The 17,098-nt window shown below is 46.7% G+C and overlaps 1 protein-coding gene across 4 annotated transcripts in view; it reads right to left on the bottom strand.

Annotated features, from left to right (window-relative positions):
* MINDY4 (MINDY lysine 48 deubiquitinase 4) overlaps positions 1-17,098 on the bottom strand; it is a 125,513-nt gene that overhangs the window by 88,711 nt on the left and 19,704 nt on the right. For all 4 annotated transcript variants that reach the window (XM_064162369.1, XM_064162368.1, XM_064162367.1 and 1 more), the window contains 4 exons: positions 4,777-4,835; positions 3,761-3,870; positions 2,503-2,619; positions 960-1,048 (listed from right to left, as the gene is read on the bottom strand). In XM_064162369.1, coding sequence (XP_064018439.1) covers positions 960-1,048; positions 2,503-2,619; positions 3,761-3,870; positions 4,777-4,835 — 375 coding nt within the window. The remainder of the gene's footprint in view (positions 1-959; positions 1,049-2,502; positions 2,620-3,760; positions 3,871-4,776; positions 4,836-17,098) is intronic.

Genomic DNA, 17,098 nt, shown 5'->3' with positions numbered 1-17,098 from the left:
CAGCCAGGAAGAAAGCGACCTGGGGGTGCTGGTAGATAGTAGGCTGAAGATGAGGCAGCAGTGTGCCCAGGTGGGCAGCAGAGCCAATGGCATCCTGGCCTGTACCAGGAACAGTGTGGGCAGCAGTAGGATGAGGGAGGTTATTCTTCCCTTGTACTCAGCACTGCTCAGGCCACACCTTGAGTGCTGTGTCCAGTTCTGGGCCACTCAATTCAAGAGAGATGTTGAGGTGCTGGAAGGTGTTTGGAGAAGGGCAGCAAGGCTGGGGAGGGGCCTGGAACACAAACCCTATGAGGAGAGGCTGAGGGAGCTGGGGGTGTGCATCCTGCAGAAGAGGAGGCTCAGGGCAGACCTCATTGCTGCCTACAACTACCTGAAGGGAGGTTGTAGCCAGGTGGGGTTGGTCTCTTCTGCCAGGCAACCAGCAACAGAAGAAGGGGACACAGCCTCAAGTTGTGGCAGGGCAGGTCTAGGCTGGATGTTAGGAGGAAGTTGTTGGCTGAGAGAGTGATTGGCATTGGAATGGGCTGCCCAGGGAGGTGGTGGAGTTGCCGTCCCTGGGGGTGTTGAAGCCAAGCCTGGATGAGGCACTTAGTGCCATGGTCTGGTTGACTGGATAGGACTGGATGCTAGGTTGGACTGGCTGAGCTTGGAGGTCTCTTACAACCTGGTTGATTCTATTATTCTAATTTTCATTGTTCTCAATTCAAGCTGTCAGTTTTTGTCAGAGGTTTTGAGGTTTATCACGAGCAAATAATTAGACAAATAAACCAACAAGGTTTAAATTCCTACAGTTGTAAGGGAAATAAATACAAGTCAATCATGCAGAACTTTCTCTCTCAGAGAAGAAGAGAAGCTCAATGGTTTCAAAATCAGAAAGCTCCTGATCAGCTGCAGCAGGGAATTATTTTCTTTTACTTCTGTATGGTAAACATTTTTCACGTAAGCTTCTGACTTACCGAGGGTCTTTATTCCTGTTAGTGTCTGCAAAGATAAGCTGCTGTAGGACACAAGCTTGAACTGCAGCCAGTACTCCACATGGGCCACCCTGAGAAGAAATAACAGGACACTCCATGAGCAAAGAGTCTTGTACTGTTTCATGGTGGTGAAAACTTTAGCAAGCCATTGGCTCCCACTCACACTAAAGCCATTCTTCCGTATCTTTCTTTCCATCCATGACTTTGTAGTGCTCCATAGGATGCAACTCTACAATGCATGTTTGAATTTTGGAGGCAGCCACATATCCTGTGCTGTGTGTGTGGTCCCTGGTCTGAGTGCATGCATCAACCAGATGGGAAACCAGGCTGACCAGCCCCATCTGGCACAAAGAGCAAGACAGTCTGAAGCACTGCAGCCCTATCTGCAAGCATCATGCAGTCCTGATTGCAAGCATTAAGTGCCCAGGCAAAGTTGATAGAGAACAGATCAGTGAGTATCCCACTGAATACACTGGACCAGGGAGATCTTTGTTACCACCAACAATTTATGTCTTGAGTCCATGTTTTCCAGGCAGATCCTAGCCATGATATGTTGGGTTTACCAGCAATGGTCACTATAGGGACCTGCTGGAGACTTCAGAATGGGCCACTTGGTAGTTGATGCTTTACAAACTGATGAAAACCTTGGTTTAGGGAAGAGCTGGCATCTTGTGGCTGCAGTCCAGAACTGCAGAAATACAGATGCAAAAGATGTGCTCCCACCAGCAGTCCCAGTGAAACTGCAGAGGCATTTATTTCTATTTCCTCTTATTTCAGGACTGAACCCCATCTTGGGACCCCCATGCCTTTAAGAGGCAAAGGTCTCCTTGTGTTTTTCCAGGCACTGCAGGCAGTTCTAGCTATGTCCCTTCATTTCAAGACAGACCAAGCCCCATCATAAACTTATTAAACTCCATCTCCATATATCCTTTTCCTCTGCCCTTGATCTAAGCCCTTTTATTCACTTACCACCATTGATTTTCAGCTAAAGCAGCCTGTCCTCCTCCCTCTAAATAACTTCCCACCACACACACACACACATTCTGTAGCTACTTGAACTATCCATCAGAAATATTCCATCTAAGCCTCCTAACAAGACTGGACAAGATGACATCAACCACTGATAACCACAGAAGTTAAAGATGGAGAAGAGTCTTTAGTCCAAGCACCATCATAAGCTTATTAAACTCCATCTCCATATGTCCTTTTCCTCTGCCCTTGATCTAAGCCCTTTTATTCACTTACCACCATTGATTTTCAGCTAAAGCAGCCTGTCCTCCTCCCTCTAAATAACTTCCCACCACACACACACACTTTCTGTAGCTACTTGAGCTTTCCATCAGAAATATTCCATCCAAGCCTCCTAACAAGACTGGACAAGGCGACAACAACCAGTGATAACCACGCATGTAAAAGACAGAGAAGAGTCTTTAGAAGCCTGTTCTTTCTTCACTGCTGGAACACAAAGCCTTTGTAAAACCAGTGTACAAAGCAGCCATCCCTTTCAGGATGTGATTTTCAGTACCTTCTTCTGCACGAGGCCATATTTTAACTGCGGTGTGTTACTAAACGTAAAGCTCTGTATTTTCCACTCTTCACTGAAGCAGCCAAGACTAGAGCCAAACAAAAGGTTTTTTAATTCCTATAAAAAAGAAAGACAGTAAATAGAAAGGGAAAAGTTATCATTTTTAAAACAACTCCAAAACACAGGTACATTTTCAACAATCTGTAGAGAAGAAGGGAGGAGTGTGGAAGGGTAGTGACTAACTGACTGTAACCACCCTTTTCTGTTTTATATGTACTCTAAATAGCAACACGCAATGAAAAGGAGCAAGTTTTTCCTTTTCCTGCAAAATTCCTTCAGCTCATAACTCTGGGTGCTGCTCACCATAGGAAACTGTTTATGCAGACCATCTGGGGCACTGTTTCCCGTGAAGGCACTAGGCAATTATGTCTTAACAGCTAGAAAAGCAAAGCCTGCTAATGGGTACATCAGGGAGAAAAGGACCCTGCTGGACATAGGAAAAGCAGCATTGTTTTGCCTGTCAAAGTCGCTGGTGTGAGATAAATGTTCCTCAAATGTTTGACTGTTGCATGTTGAATTGCATTATCAGCATATGGCAAACTCAGATCTTGGCTCTGAACAACTGCAGACCACCACTATTCAGGAATGGCTAAACTGAAGATATTGTGTTTATGCCAAAAGAAAGCTGAGCAAATAAGAACAGACTGCTCAGCATTTGTGTAGCTGCCCAGAACTCTCTGATATAACAATGAAATTGGGAAACAAGAAGACAATCTCATTATCTTTTTCTTTCCCTGTTTTTTTCCCTCCTCTGTCTGAATGGGAAAGAAAGCATTAAAAGTATTTAACAGTTCCATCTCTGCTCAAAGTAAGTAGGAAAAGCAAGGAAGAAACAGTGACAGGGAATAACAAACTTGTTTTGAAGCACTGTCAATTCAAAGGACTGGAGAATAAGCACGTGAATGTGTCTGACTGCAGCCATTAATTAAAGAACAGAAGCTTCATTAATTAAAGCTGTTATCTGTGCTTCCAGTGTGCAGCTGCATACTGGCATGCTTTTCTAGCACTGCTCTGAACTTTGGCCAGGTATCCCTACAGCACTTTTTCACCTGAATATAGGAAATACATCCAGGAATACAGCACATATTCAATTACACTCTAACATGCAACTTGGAGCAATCCATGGCAGCTTTGGCTAACTGAAGTGAATTAACATTTTCCCACCTCTATTTGTATTTACAATCGTTGTCAGTCTTACTTTTGCAAGAGAAATATCAATTGCCTTTGATACTACTTGAAGTGTAGAGAGTGTTGGAAGATCCAGGTTCTTACTAACTTCTCCACTTGTTTCCTCATCCTCAACATCAACTGAAAGAAAAAAAATCATGTAGAATCATAGAATCAAGCAGGTTAGAAGAGACTTCCAAGCTCATCCAGCCCAACCTAGCACCCAGCACTATCCAATCAACCAGACCATGGCACTAAGTGCCTCATCCAGGCTTTGCTTGAGCACCTCCAGGAACAAAGACTCCACCACCTCCCTGGGCAGCCCATTCCAATGCCAGTCACTCTCTCTGCCAGGAACTTCCTCCTAACATCCAGCCTAGACCTCCCCTGGCACAACTTCACACTATGTCCCCTTCTTCTGTTGCTGCTTGCCTGGCAGAAGAGCCCAACCCCACCTGGCTACAGCCTCCCTTCAGGTAGTTGTAGGCAGCAATGAGCTCTGCCCTGAGCCTCCTCTGCTGCAGGCTGCACACCCCCAGCTCCCTCAGCCTCTCCTCACAGGGCTGTGATCCAGGCCCCTCACCAGCTTCATTGCCCTTCTCTGGACACGCTCCAGGACCTCAACATCCCTCTTGAACTGAGGAGCCCAGAACTGGACACAGCACTCAAGGTGTGGCCTGAGCAGTGCTGAGTGCAGGGGCAGAAGAACCTCCCTTGTCCTGTAATATGTCAGATGCCAAAATTTCCTTCCCCCAGCCAGCTCAGTGCCAAGGGTTCATCAATATGACAACATTTCCTTGTCATCTATCTTCATGAGAAAATCAAATACAGTTTCAGCCAGAAAGGACAAATTAAAAGGGCATGAACCAGCTTTTTCATGATTACTTCTCAATGCCTTCTTTGCAGTGTCTTCCCCAAGAAGTTCATAACAATGCAATTACTCTGAATCAGTTAAGAGTTCCAAAAGAAGCAAGAGATATGTATTTGGGTACAGCTGCTTGGAAGGATACATTGGCAAAAGCCAAACTGAAGCTTGACACAACTTACCTATTTCTAGGACATCTTTCATCTGGTCTTCTTTGTAACAAGTGGATGTTGGTGACTTCCTATATTAAAAGTAATAAAAAAATGAATGATCAAATACTTTTAATGAGGAAAAAATGCTTGAATAAACAAGAAATATGGAGTATTCCCCCACAAAGATATAATTTCTTCTGTGTGTAGATATGCACAGCTGGGGCATCAGGGGCTGTTTAAGGGGGTGTGTGCAGAGAGAGATACTAAAATAGGGCTGGGTGCTAGGTTGGACTGGATGATCTTGGAGGTCTCTTCCGACCTGGTTGGGTCTATGATTCTATCCTATGAAATAAAAGATCCAGACAGATAAAAACAAATTCAGTGGCTTCCACCCTTAGCCTTTAAAATGTTCTGCACAAAGGAGATGAGTCTGACTAACATTTTTACAGGAAGAAATAAATGGTGTTAGGAGCAAAAAGAGTTTCAATGGAAGGAAGATGAACTTCAGAAGCTTATCAAGAAAGGCAGCCAGTGGAAAGCAACACACTGCAACTGATTCAGAACTTCAGTCCTGTTTCAACACCAATTTCACTACATTTGTGTATTTTCAGTATCTCTCAGACCCTGCCAGCTAACATACAGGAACAGATTTTATACTGCCCTGAATTTCAAGTGAGGATATTCATGTATATGTGAGTGCCTTTGAGTGTGAAGGAGCAGGGCATAGAACCAAATTTACATCCCTGATGGGGATCAGGATGACATGCATGTTAGTCATTAAAGTACTTGAAATATCCACATAATATTATATTAAAAAAAAATGAGATCATAAAATCAAGCAGGCTGGAAGAGACCTCCAAGATCATCCAGCCCAACCTAGCACCCAGCCCTGGACAGTCAACCAGACCATGGCACTAAGTGCCCCAGCCAGGCTTGGCTTCAACACCTCCAGCCACAGCGACTCCATCACCTCCCTGGGCAGCCCATTCCAATGCCAATCACTCTCTCTGACAACAACTTCCTCCTAACATCCAGCCTAGACTTTCCCCAGCACAACTTGAGACTGTGTCCCCTTCTTCTATTGCTGCTTGCCTGGCAGAAGAGACCAACCCCACCTGGCTCGCTTCAAGTAGTTGTAGACAGCAATGAGCTCTGCCCTGAGGCTCCTCTGCTGCAGGCTGCACACCCCCAACTCCCTCAGCCTCTCCTCATAGGGTTTGTGCTCCAGGCCCCTCACCAGCTTTGTCACCCTTCTCTGGACACCTTCCAGCACCTCAACATCTCTCTTGAATTGAGGAGCCCAGAACTGGACACAGCACTCAAGGTGTGGCCTGACCAGTATTAGTGGGAGTAAGTGTTAGTCTGGCTTCCTTTATCAGGCTATTCTTTTAATCCTGTAGCAAGTAGCTGTTGGTCAACTACCTCTGTGATTTATCTGTATGTTACATAAGTAACAGCTTAAAGATTTATATGGACAGCTACTAAAAGAGCTAAGCTTTGAAAGCTGTCTCTGAAGTCAGAACTTAAGCAGACCTTCAGAGATGGGATGGGTTTATTCTCCTTGCTGAATTTGTAGCAACCCAAAACCAGAAACAAGGGTAAGTTTCAAAAGATGGGTTTTTGGTTTGGGTTGGGTTACAAAAGAGCAATACTGCATCACTGGGGAACAAAAAAGACACTACGCTGACAGGGCTGTCAAAAATAGGATGGAATAATTTCCTCAGCAACATTCTTTGTATGCACAATATTAATATAGCAACAACTGCTGTCATATCACATACTTTCCATTAACTTAATTTCCTTTTGCAGTGTGTGAAAGATGAATAAAAGCAGAACATAGACATATCACGCCCAGGACTCCTCCAGTTTAAAGGATTTTTGGCACTTTTCTTACTGATAGGCTTTGATGTTATTAAACAAAACCCTGACCAACTACTTCTCTTTTTCTCTACAAAGGACCTAGGCAATAAAATGTGGATGACCACAACCAAGAAAAGATAGACTGGAAATGAATCACTCATGTTATCAGGGGCTTGAGGTAAAAATAAAGAGGATTCCCAGCAGGTCAACATAACTCAGAGGAAATGTGTGTAGTGGCGTGAGCAGTGCTGAGCTTTCACTGAACATAACATTGTTGTCATTTAAGGTTTAATGTAGTTGACTGTGGTGTACTTCAAAGTACAACCAGATCTCCCCTTGCTGCTTCTAATACTGAATTTCAGCTGTTGTTTCTTTCTGCTGGCTACATGCTACTACTTTCATCTTGCCTGGTCCAGAAAAGGGTCTCAGTGACACTGCACTTCCCAATCTCTTAGCCAAGAACTCATGTCAGTAAATTGAACTTAAACATAGCCAAGTTTACATGTTTGTTTTGCCTGAGATTGGACACTACTTTCTCTTGTTCCTCAGAGAATAATAGGTTTCTTTCTAGGTTTAACCCACTTCAATCTCCATTTGCACAAACATAGCTCCAACACTTCAGAATGCAGCAGTACAGGCTACAGCATCCTATCCAGCCTCAGCTGCTGTTTCAGAAGGGTTTGGGTCTCCTACAGTATCATACCTCCTAGCTTCTAATGGGAACAATGTGTTGTTTTCTGCCAGGCTGTGAAGATACTCACTGACAACAAGCCATGCTGAAGCACTTGTTTGTACTGGTGTCCTGGCTATCTGATGTCAAAGCAGGCATAATGAATAAATCATTACTACTGACACTCCTTTATCCCTGCACAGAAGTTCCCACGATTTTTAAATCACTTAGAAATTGAAATGGAATCATAGAAAGAGTCAGGGTTGAAGGGACCACAAGGATCAGCCACTTCCAACCCTTCTGCTATGGGCAGGGACACCCTACCCTACAGCAGGCTGCCCCCAGCCTCATCCAGCCTGGTCTTAAACACCTCCAGGGATGGAGCCTCCACCACCTCCCTGGGCAACCCATTCCAGGCTCTCACCACTCTCATGCTGAACAACTTCCTCCTCATGTCATAGAATCAACCAGGTTGGAAGAGACCTCCAAGCTCATCCATCCCAACCCATCATCCAATCAACTAGACCATGGCACTAAGTGATTGGATAGGGCTGGGTGATAGGTATCTTGCCACATAAGCCAGCTACTCCCTACATAAAATTAGCACCCTTGACTCATTGTTCTTCCAGACACTCCTTGGGAGTGCTTCACTGGAAAAGATCTATACATGAAAATAAAGTCAGTGGTACAATTCATAGCCAACTCATCTGGCATCAGCTTTTGTAGCATTACTGCCTTCTGGAAAGGCTACAAGATTTTGGTTTTATACTGATCCCAAGAAGAACCAAGCCTGGGATGCAAAGTGCTTTAAATTCTCAAGGTACAGGGAAATTCCCACCAAGCTGAGGAACGTGCTGACACCAAAGATTGATGCAGGGTGTTTTCTGCTTAAGTGGGGTATTTTTGCAGGTGTAGGCTCCCTCCTTAACTCTCTGCAAAGACTGTCAGGACATTTATTGCAATTTCTGCTTTGGCAGATGGTTACTGCTGCAGCAAAATGTATTGTACATGTAAAACCATACAGTTAGAAGAGTCAGGAAGAGGGAAGTCATCTGTCACAGCAGAAAAATGGGACAGGAAGAAAATATGTCTCAGTGTAAACATACCATACAGTACTTTCTCTAAATATTTGGATGTTCCTATCTGACCTTAATGCACTGCAGAAAACCAAACTTACGTGGAGCAGCCAAAGTCCCAGAGAAAGCAGTTCTCAGCACAACAATGCCTGTATGTTTGACCATTTCCTATAGAGATTGCCAAACACAGCAGGTCAAACGAACAAAGGGGCTTTAAAAAGGAGCACTGATCATTCAGTTGATTTAGGAGCTGGTAAAGCTTCTTTTCACTGCCTGATTACAAGAGGTTTTCTACTGGAGTTGTAGCTTTCCTGCATAGAAAAGTGTCAGAAGGATGCAGAGTCCTCCAGTCTTGTGCTGCTCTGCTATATACACACATGTATGATGCTCCTGGGATAGTGAGATCTGGAGGGCAGGTGAAAAAAAATGGGCATGAACAATGTAATCATATACAACACAGCATGACCTTATTGCTGTCTACAACTACCTGAAGGGTGGTTGTGGCCAGGGGGAGGTTGCTCTCTTCTCTCAGGTGGCCAGCACCAGAACAAGAGGACACAGCCTCAGGCTGTGCCAGGGGAAATTTAGGCTGGAGGTGTGGAGAAAGTTTTTCACTGAGAGAGTCATTGGACACTGGAATGGGCTGCCCGGGGAGGTGGTGGAGTCGCCGTCCCTGGAGCTGTTCAAGGCAGCTCCTGGAGTTAGCTGACATCTCTTTTAGACACTGAATTTTGGGTACAACAGAGTCTGATATCCACTCAAAGTAATTAGAGTGAGTTCTGTATTGCTGTGCAATTGCTGTTCAAGGCAAGGTTGGATGTGGCACTTGGTGCCATGGTCTGGCCTTGAGCTCTGTGGTAAAGGGTTGGACTTGATGATCTGTGAGGTCTCTTCCAACCTTGGTGATACTGTGATACTGTGATACTGTGATGTGGCTGCTTGGGGGCAAAGTTACAAACCCAGAATCCACAGAATCATTCAATGGTTTGGGTTGGAAGGGACCTTAAAGATCATCTAGCTCCAATCACCCTGCCATGGGCAGAGGCACCTTCCACTACATCAGGTTGTTCAAAGCCTCATCCAACCTAGCATTGAACACATCCAGGGAGGGGGCATCCACAGCTTCTCTGGGCAACCTGTCCCAGAGACTCAACACTCCCACAACTAAGAATTTCTGCCTAATATTGAATCTAAATCTATTATTTCAGTAAGAAACCATTACCCCTTGTCCTATCACTACAATGCCTCGGGTACAGTCTTTCTCCATCTTTCCTGTAGATCCTCCTTATGTACTGGAAAGCTGCTATAATGTCTCTCTGGAGCCTTCTCTTCTTCAGACTGAACAAAGTCAACATTCTCTAGCCTGTTCTCACAGAAGCTCCCTAACCACCTTTGCAGCCAGAGACCTGGCTTTAAGCCAGACACCCCAGAGTTGAAGAGAATACTTCAAGTGAGGTCCCACCAGATCATAGAATCATAGAATCAGTCAGGGTTGGAAGGGACCACAAGGATCATCTAGTTCAAATCCCCCTGCCATGGGCAGGGACACCCTACCCTACAGCAGGCTGCCCACAGCCTCATCCAGCCTGGCCTTAAATACCTCCAGCCATGGGGCCTCAACCACCTCCCTGGACAACCTATTCCAGGCTGTCACCACTCTCCTGCTGAAGAACTTCTTCCTCACATCCAGTCTGAACCTACCCATCTCCAGCTTTGCTCCATTCCCTCCAGTCTTGTCACCACCTGACAGCCTGACCACAGCAGAGCAGAGCAGGAGAAACACTTCCTTCAACCTGCTAGACACAATTTCTTTTGATGCAGCACCAGGACACAGTCATCTTTCTGGGCACCACCAAAGTCCTTCTCCACAGGGCCACTCTCAATTCACTCAATCTGTATTTGTTATTGGGATTGCCACAGTCCAAGTGCAGGACACTTGGTGCTGCTGGAGCTCATGAAATTCACAGGGAGCCACCTCTCAAGCCTGTCAAAGTCTGTCTGCAAGGCAGACCACAGTCTGCGTGTGCTGACCACACCACACAGCTGGGTGCTGCAGGCTGAGGGTGCACTTGATCCCACTGCCTGTGCCACTGACAGAGGCAGCAAACAGCACCAGTCCCAATACTGACCTCTGAGGAGGGTCACTCATCACTGCTTTCCACTTGGCTGTCAGCTCACTGACTGCAACTCGCTGAATGCCCAGCTAAGAGGCACTGTGCTGAGTGCTGAGAAGGGTTCCCAGACTTCAACACTCAATCACTTCACATCAGTGGAGGTGAATACAGCTCTCTGTTCTGTTTGTCAAACATCAAGTACCCACTCTAGCTGGGTTTGGCCTTCAGTCTTTAGGCTCTTTACTTTTAAGGACGGGGAATTTTAGTGGCCTCACATACCCTGCCAGAAACCTCGGATTTTTAACAGTCCAAACAGCTGTAACATGACAAACTCTAGCAAAATAAATCCTGTGTTAAATTGGGGGAAAAGAAAACCTTTGTGGTGGTAGGCGCTTATCCATGTTGGCTTGCTCAGACATGTTCCCCTGCTCCCCCTACTTCTGTGCTGGGGAGGCAACTGTGGGAGGGGAGGGCAAAAGCCCTGGCTTCACCTAATATGGTGAGGCTTGGCAGAGTGCCACTCCAACTGGCTAACCTCTGCCCAATGCCCTGTTAGCCTTGGGCTAGATACTGATAAAAGGGATAAGCAGGTAGCACAGAATCCTAGAATCATAGAATCAAGCAGGTTGGAAGAGACCTCCAAGCTCATCCAGTCCAACCTAGCACCCAGCCCTGGCCAATCAACCAGACCATGGCACTAAGTGCCCCAGCCAGGCTTGGCTTCAACACCTCCAGGGATGGTGCCTCCACCACCTCCCTGGGCAGCCCATTCCAATGCCAATCACTCTCTCTGCCAGGAACTTCCTCCTGACATCCAGCCTAGACCTGCCCTGGCACAGCTTGAGACTGTGTCCCCTTGTTCTGTTGCTGCTTGCCTGGCAGCAGAGCCCAACCCCACCTGGCTACAGCCTCCCTTCAGGCAGCTGTAGACAGCAATGAGCTCTGCCCTGAGCCTCCTCTTCTGCAGGCTGCACATCCCCAGCTCCCTCAGCCTCTAATCATAGGGTTTGTGTTCCAGGCCCCTCCCCAGCCTTGCTGCCCTTCTCTGGACACCTTCCAGCACCTCAACAGGGCTGCTGCTGCCTCATTTGGCATCCTGAATTTACCTGGAGAGCTTACAGGATCAGGCTCTAAGTGCCTGTGCACGGCTGCCCTGCATAGCCTGCCAGGCATCGTGCTGAGACCGCGCACCGCAGGAAGCCTGCCTGCACCCGAGAGTCTCCTGCTAAGACAAGAAGTCCTGAGGATACACAGATTGCCAGGACACAAGGTCAGAGGCTGTCTGCCTCCTTTCCCCAGAAGCCTGGGAAGAATTAATTCTCAGTGGCCAACAAGACAGAGCTCCCTGAAAGCCTTTGGGTACTGTCTGGGACTGTGGCTAGCCCTGCGAGTCAGGGAATACTTAAAAGCCTCTTCCAGTATAATATTGGTGTTTGCCACGCTCAGAAATAAGTGCTCTAGTTTTGCCTGCTCCCTGTGTCTGTAAGTTCCCAAACTGTGCAGTATTGAACCTGTGAATAAGATTTCTGGTGAGTTTTAATGTCACTAAACAGTTTTCATAGTTCCTAACAATCGTCACCTGGATAGCAAAATTAATAGAGATTATTAATCATGCATAAACTGACAGTGAGGAGTGAAATAGCTCTCTCTTACTATAACAAACAAAAAATATGCTCAGAGGCTGCAGCAGCTCTGCTGTGAGCACAGACTGAAAGAGTTGGGGCTGTGCAGGCTGCAGCAGAGGAGGCTCCCAGGTGAACTTCTTGTGGCCTTCCAGGATCTGAAGGGGGCTACAAAAAAGCTGGGGAGGGACTTTTGAGGCTCTGAGGGAGTGACAGGACTGGGGGGAATGGAGCAAAGCTGGAGGTGGGGAGAGTCAGAGTGGACATGTGGAGGGAGTTGTTAAGCATGAGAGTGGTGAGAGGCTGGAATGGGTTGCCCAGGGAGGTGGTTGAGGCCCCATGGCTGGAGGTGTTTGAGGCCAGGCTGGCTGAGGCTGTGTGCAGCCTGCTCTAGGGTAGGGTGTCCCTGGGCATGGCAGGGGGGTTGGAACTGTCTGCTCCTTGTGGTCCCTTCCAACCCTGACTGATTCTATGATTCTATGAGCAGCCTATTGGTGACCACATTCACTGCAAAGAGTGATTTTACCTCCTGGGAAAGTAGTCACAGGTGGAAAACATACAGTGAGAGAAAAATCCCTTGTGCTACTCGCAGACAATTGGTGTTTTTTAAGGAGCAGGTAATTTCTTATGCTGCTTCCCAGTGTGCTTACCCCAGTGCTCATATGGACACACAGTGAAAGGAAATAGTGTGAAGCTCTGACCAGTGAAAACAGGATGTTCTTGACTTTACATGTGAGAAGACCTAGAGCCCACCTCTGTTTGAATGGCCAAGGAAAGATCTCAATTGACTGAGTGTATTTTGGGCAATGGGCTGGACCTTTCCAGTTTTACACCCTCTCCAAAAATAAAGAAATGACATAGAAGCCATTTGCTGTTTCCAGTAATTGCTAAGTGCTTCTTCCTATGGGGTGCTGGAAAAATACTAAGAGGGCAAATGGCAGCACACACAGATGTTATGTCAAAGGCTCTAATGCCATAAATCTATTGGCACAAAACAAAAGTCCCAACAGTTTACCACTTTGATTTTAGGTTCTTTTTTCCGGTCCAAGCATTATGTTATAAAAGATATTATGCAACTCCAGAGACTTGAAGGCTTTCACTACTGCCTGTCTTGGCAGCTACAATCTGTGGATGGGCTACTTCAATCCATATTCCCAAAAGATAATCCCATTTTGTTTGACACTTGTTCTCCAGACTGCTAATTGCAAGAGTCAGATAAAGACTTCTCGCCCGGCTGGCAGCTGAGCACACTCCAGGAGGGTTTGGTCAGTCTCACAGGGAAGGTAGCAACTGCACTATTCTTACTGTGCTTCCTGCCTGTGAAGCCACACCAAAGCACTCACAAAAGCCTGGGACAAACCATGTGCCTCTTCTTAAGGACAACGCCTGGTGCCAGGCACGGATCACAAATAGACCAGGATGGAAGGAAGCACACAGAGGTAATTTACCATTAGGCTGCTCCAGCTCTGCGTCCCCTTCCGTTCTTTTCTCTGCAGTGCAGCACTCTGACTCAATGTCTGTTTCCTAGAAATGCCACCCTTGCCAATACATCCTCTTCCTCTCAGAGTGGGAAACATGTAGTGAATTCCTCAGGCCTTGCTCACACACACTGCATCTCACTGAGTACACTGCCGCACGCTGGAATTGGAGTACAGTGGGACTGGGGGGTTCTGACTGATTTTAAACAGGCTCCACTTTGCAACAATAATGCCAGCTCAGAGCTCATCTCACAGAACAGGGCTCATCAAGGCGATGAGTACTTCTAGCAACTGCCCAGTGTCTCAGAGGATCACAGAATCAAGCAGGTTGGAAGAGAGCTCCAAGCTCAGCCAGTCCAACCTAGCACCCAGCCCTATCCAATCAACCAGACCATGGCACTAAGTGCCTCAGCCAGGCTTGGCTTCAACACCTCCAGCCACAGAGACTCCACCACCTCCCTGGGCAGCCCATTCCAATGCCAATCACTCTCTCTGACAACAACTTCCTCCTCACAGCCAGCCTAGACCTCTCCCAGAACAACTTGAGACTGTGTCCCCTTGTTCTGTTGCTGGGTGCCTGGCAGCAGAGCCCAACCCCACCTGGCTACAGCCTCCCTTCAGGCAGCTGCAGACAGCAATGAGCTCTGCCCTGAGCCTCCTCTTCTGCAGGCTGCACACCCCCAGCTCCCTCAGCCTCTCCTCACAGGGCTCTGCTCCAGGTCCCTCACCAGCTTCATTGCCCTTCTCTCAACACCTTCCAGCACCTCAACATCTCTCTTGACCTGAGGAGCCCAGAAAAGACTTATTACTTACCAAAATGCTAGATACTATTTTAGACAAGGCAATCTCATCTGACACATCAATTGTCTATAGAAAAGTGAATTATTACAGCCCCCTGGGCAAAGAGCACACAATTCACTCTTCCTAGACAACCTATTTTTACTCCATAATGCATGGTAGAAAAGACTGCAGCTAATCACAAGTGTTGGGTGTATAATATACATTACTTAACTTTGCCCAAACTACTTTTCTTTTGAGTGGGACATTCCATTTCATTTAAAAGTACAGTTAAAACTGGAATGCTCATTCTCATTCTTTCTGGAATCTGACACTCGTATGTCACCAGGCCCTGTCTTTTCCTGTTTCGGGGTAGCTCATATTTAAAAGATGGCAGCTGCTTTGGCTCTCTTATTTCTGTCCTGTGTTCACAATCACAGAATAGCTGAGGTTGGAAGGGGCCTCTGGAGCTCAGCTTCTTCAGCTACAGCACATTTCTCAAGGCCATATCCAGTCATATTCTGAATATCTCCAAGGACAGAGAAACCACATATTCTCCAAGCATCCTGATTGAGGATTTCCACACTCACAGGAAAAAAATTCCCTCATCACCTGTGTCAGTGCAGCCCAGAAACCTCCTGGATTGTTTGTGCTCTGCATTGTTGCTTGCACTGATGGAGGGAACACCAGACCTTGCTCTGAACTTGCTCAGAAACTCATGGCCAGCATCCTTTGCCAATGTTCTAATGCAGAGCAGCACAGTCTGTGGCCAGGAATGATGCAAGATAAAAATGTGTGAAGATTTTGGCAGGTTTAGGCATTCCAATATGTACAACTGAGAGGTGTAGGCTTGGTCTGCACACAGAAAATAAGCTTGTTTGATCCTGGTAGTAACAAAAAAGGATGAATATTAATCCTTTAAGGACCATAACCCCACAAAATATTAAGGACCATAACCATAAAATATCATTTTGAAAGTCTCACTAATACAAAAGAATACAAATAATCTGCATGTATTTATAAAGGACTTAAAGGAATACCTGGAGGGAGATTAGGATTTTGGTTTCCTCTGGGATCACAAGAATTAGAAAAGCAAAAGGCTGGATTTTCAGGAATACAAGGAATTCACCTAGAATGGCCTCTGTTCAGGATGAAGAGAAGCACAGGTGGCTCAGGAAGCAAAGTAAAGCCATTCAGTTCTTGTCAGCCTGAAGTAAAAGTGCAGGGAGTTGAAGGAAGATACCTCTTCTATAGCAACACATAGTCCCTTACCACAGATCACAGCATCATAGAATCAGCCAGGTTGGAAGAGAGCTCCAAGCTCATCCAGGCCAACCTAGCACCCAGCCCTAGCCAATCAACGAGACCATGGCACTAAGTGCCCCAGCCAGGCTTGGCTTCAGCACCTCTAGGGATGGCGACTCCACCACCTCCCTGGGCAGCCCATTCCAATGCCAATCACTCTCTCTGTGATGATTAAACTGACTTCACAATCACACTACAAAACACACTAAAATGCTGAAGAGACATTTTTGCATTTAAATTGAAAGTAAGAAGGCATAAGCCTTTGGTAAACTGCAGTGACAAATGTTCTTGTGGCCAGACAGCAACCCTGTGCTGGGCTGCAGCAAGAGCACTGTGGGCAGCAGGACAAGGGAGGGGATTCTGCTCCTTTGCTCTGTTCTCATCAGACCCTGGAGAAGAGGAGGCTCAGGGGAGACCTCATTGCTGTCTACAACTACCTGAGGGGAGGTTGTGGCCAGGAGGAGGTTGCTCTCTTCTCTCAGGTGGCCAGCACCAGAACGAGAGGACACAGCCTCAGGTTGCACCAGGGGAGATTTAGGCTGGAGGTGAGGAGAAAGTTCTTCCCTGAGAGAGTCATTGGACACTGGAATGGGCTGCCCGGGGAGGTGGTGGAGTCGCCGTCCCTGGAGCTGTTCAAGGCAGGACTGGACGTGGCACTTGGTGCCATGGTCTGGCCTTGAGCTCTGTGGTAAAGGGTTGGACTTGATATCTGTGAGGTCTCTTCCAACCCTGATGATACTGTGATACTGTGATACATGGAGTAATGTGTGCACTTCTGGAGCCCCCAACACAAGAAGGACATGGAACTGTTGGAGTGAGTCCCGAGGAGGCCACAAATATGGTGAGAGGGCTGCAGCAGCTCTGCTATAAGGACAGGCCACAAGAGTTGGGGCTTTTCAGCCTGGAGAGGAGAAGGCTTTGAGAAGACCTTGGAGTGGTCTTCCAGTATCTGAAGGGGGCTTCAGGAAGGCTGGGGGGGTACTACTGACAAGGTCTTAAAATGACAGGATGAGGAGGAATGGGTTTACACGGGAAGAGGGAAGATTCAGACCGGATGTTAGGAAAGGGTTTACTACAGTGAGGGTGGTGAGACACTGGCACAGGCTGCCCAAGAAGGTGGTGGCTGCTCCCTCCCTGGAGGTGTTCAAGGCCAGGCTGGATGAGGCCTTGATTGACCTGTTTTAGTGGGTGGTATCCCTGCCATGGCAGAGGGTTGGAACTGGCTGATCCATGAGGTCTCTTCCCACCTAACCCATTCCATGATTCTATGATTTTATAATACTGAGAATCACACTATGAGCAGCAGGTGACTTTCTTACCCTGTGTTGGGGAGAGGTACAGTGTGACAGAGTAGTAGTTAAATACATGGAAAAAGTACAAAATCAATAAAACCTAAGAGGAGAAATAACAGCAAAATTTCAGAGCAGGAAAGATTAAAGGGAAAAAAGCA

Source organism: Pogoniulus pusillus, chromosome 23 (assembly GCF_015220805.1).
Source record: "Pogoniulus pusillus isolate bPogPus1 chromosome 23, bPogPus1.pri, whole genome shotgun sequence".
Lineage (NCBI taxonomy): Eukaryota > Metazoa > Chordata > Aves > Piciformes > Lybiidae > Pogoniulus > Pogoniulus pusillus.
This window is presented reverse-complemented; position numbering and strand designations above follow the sequence as displayed.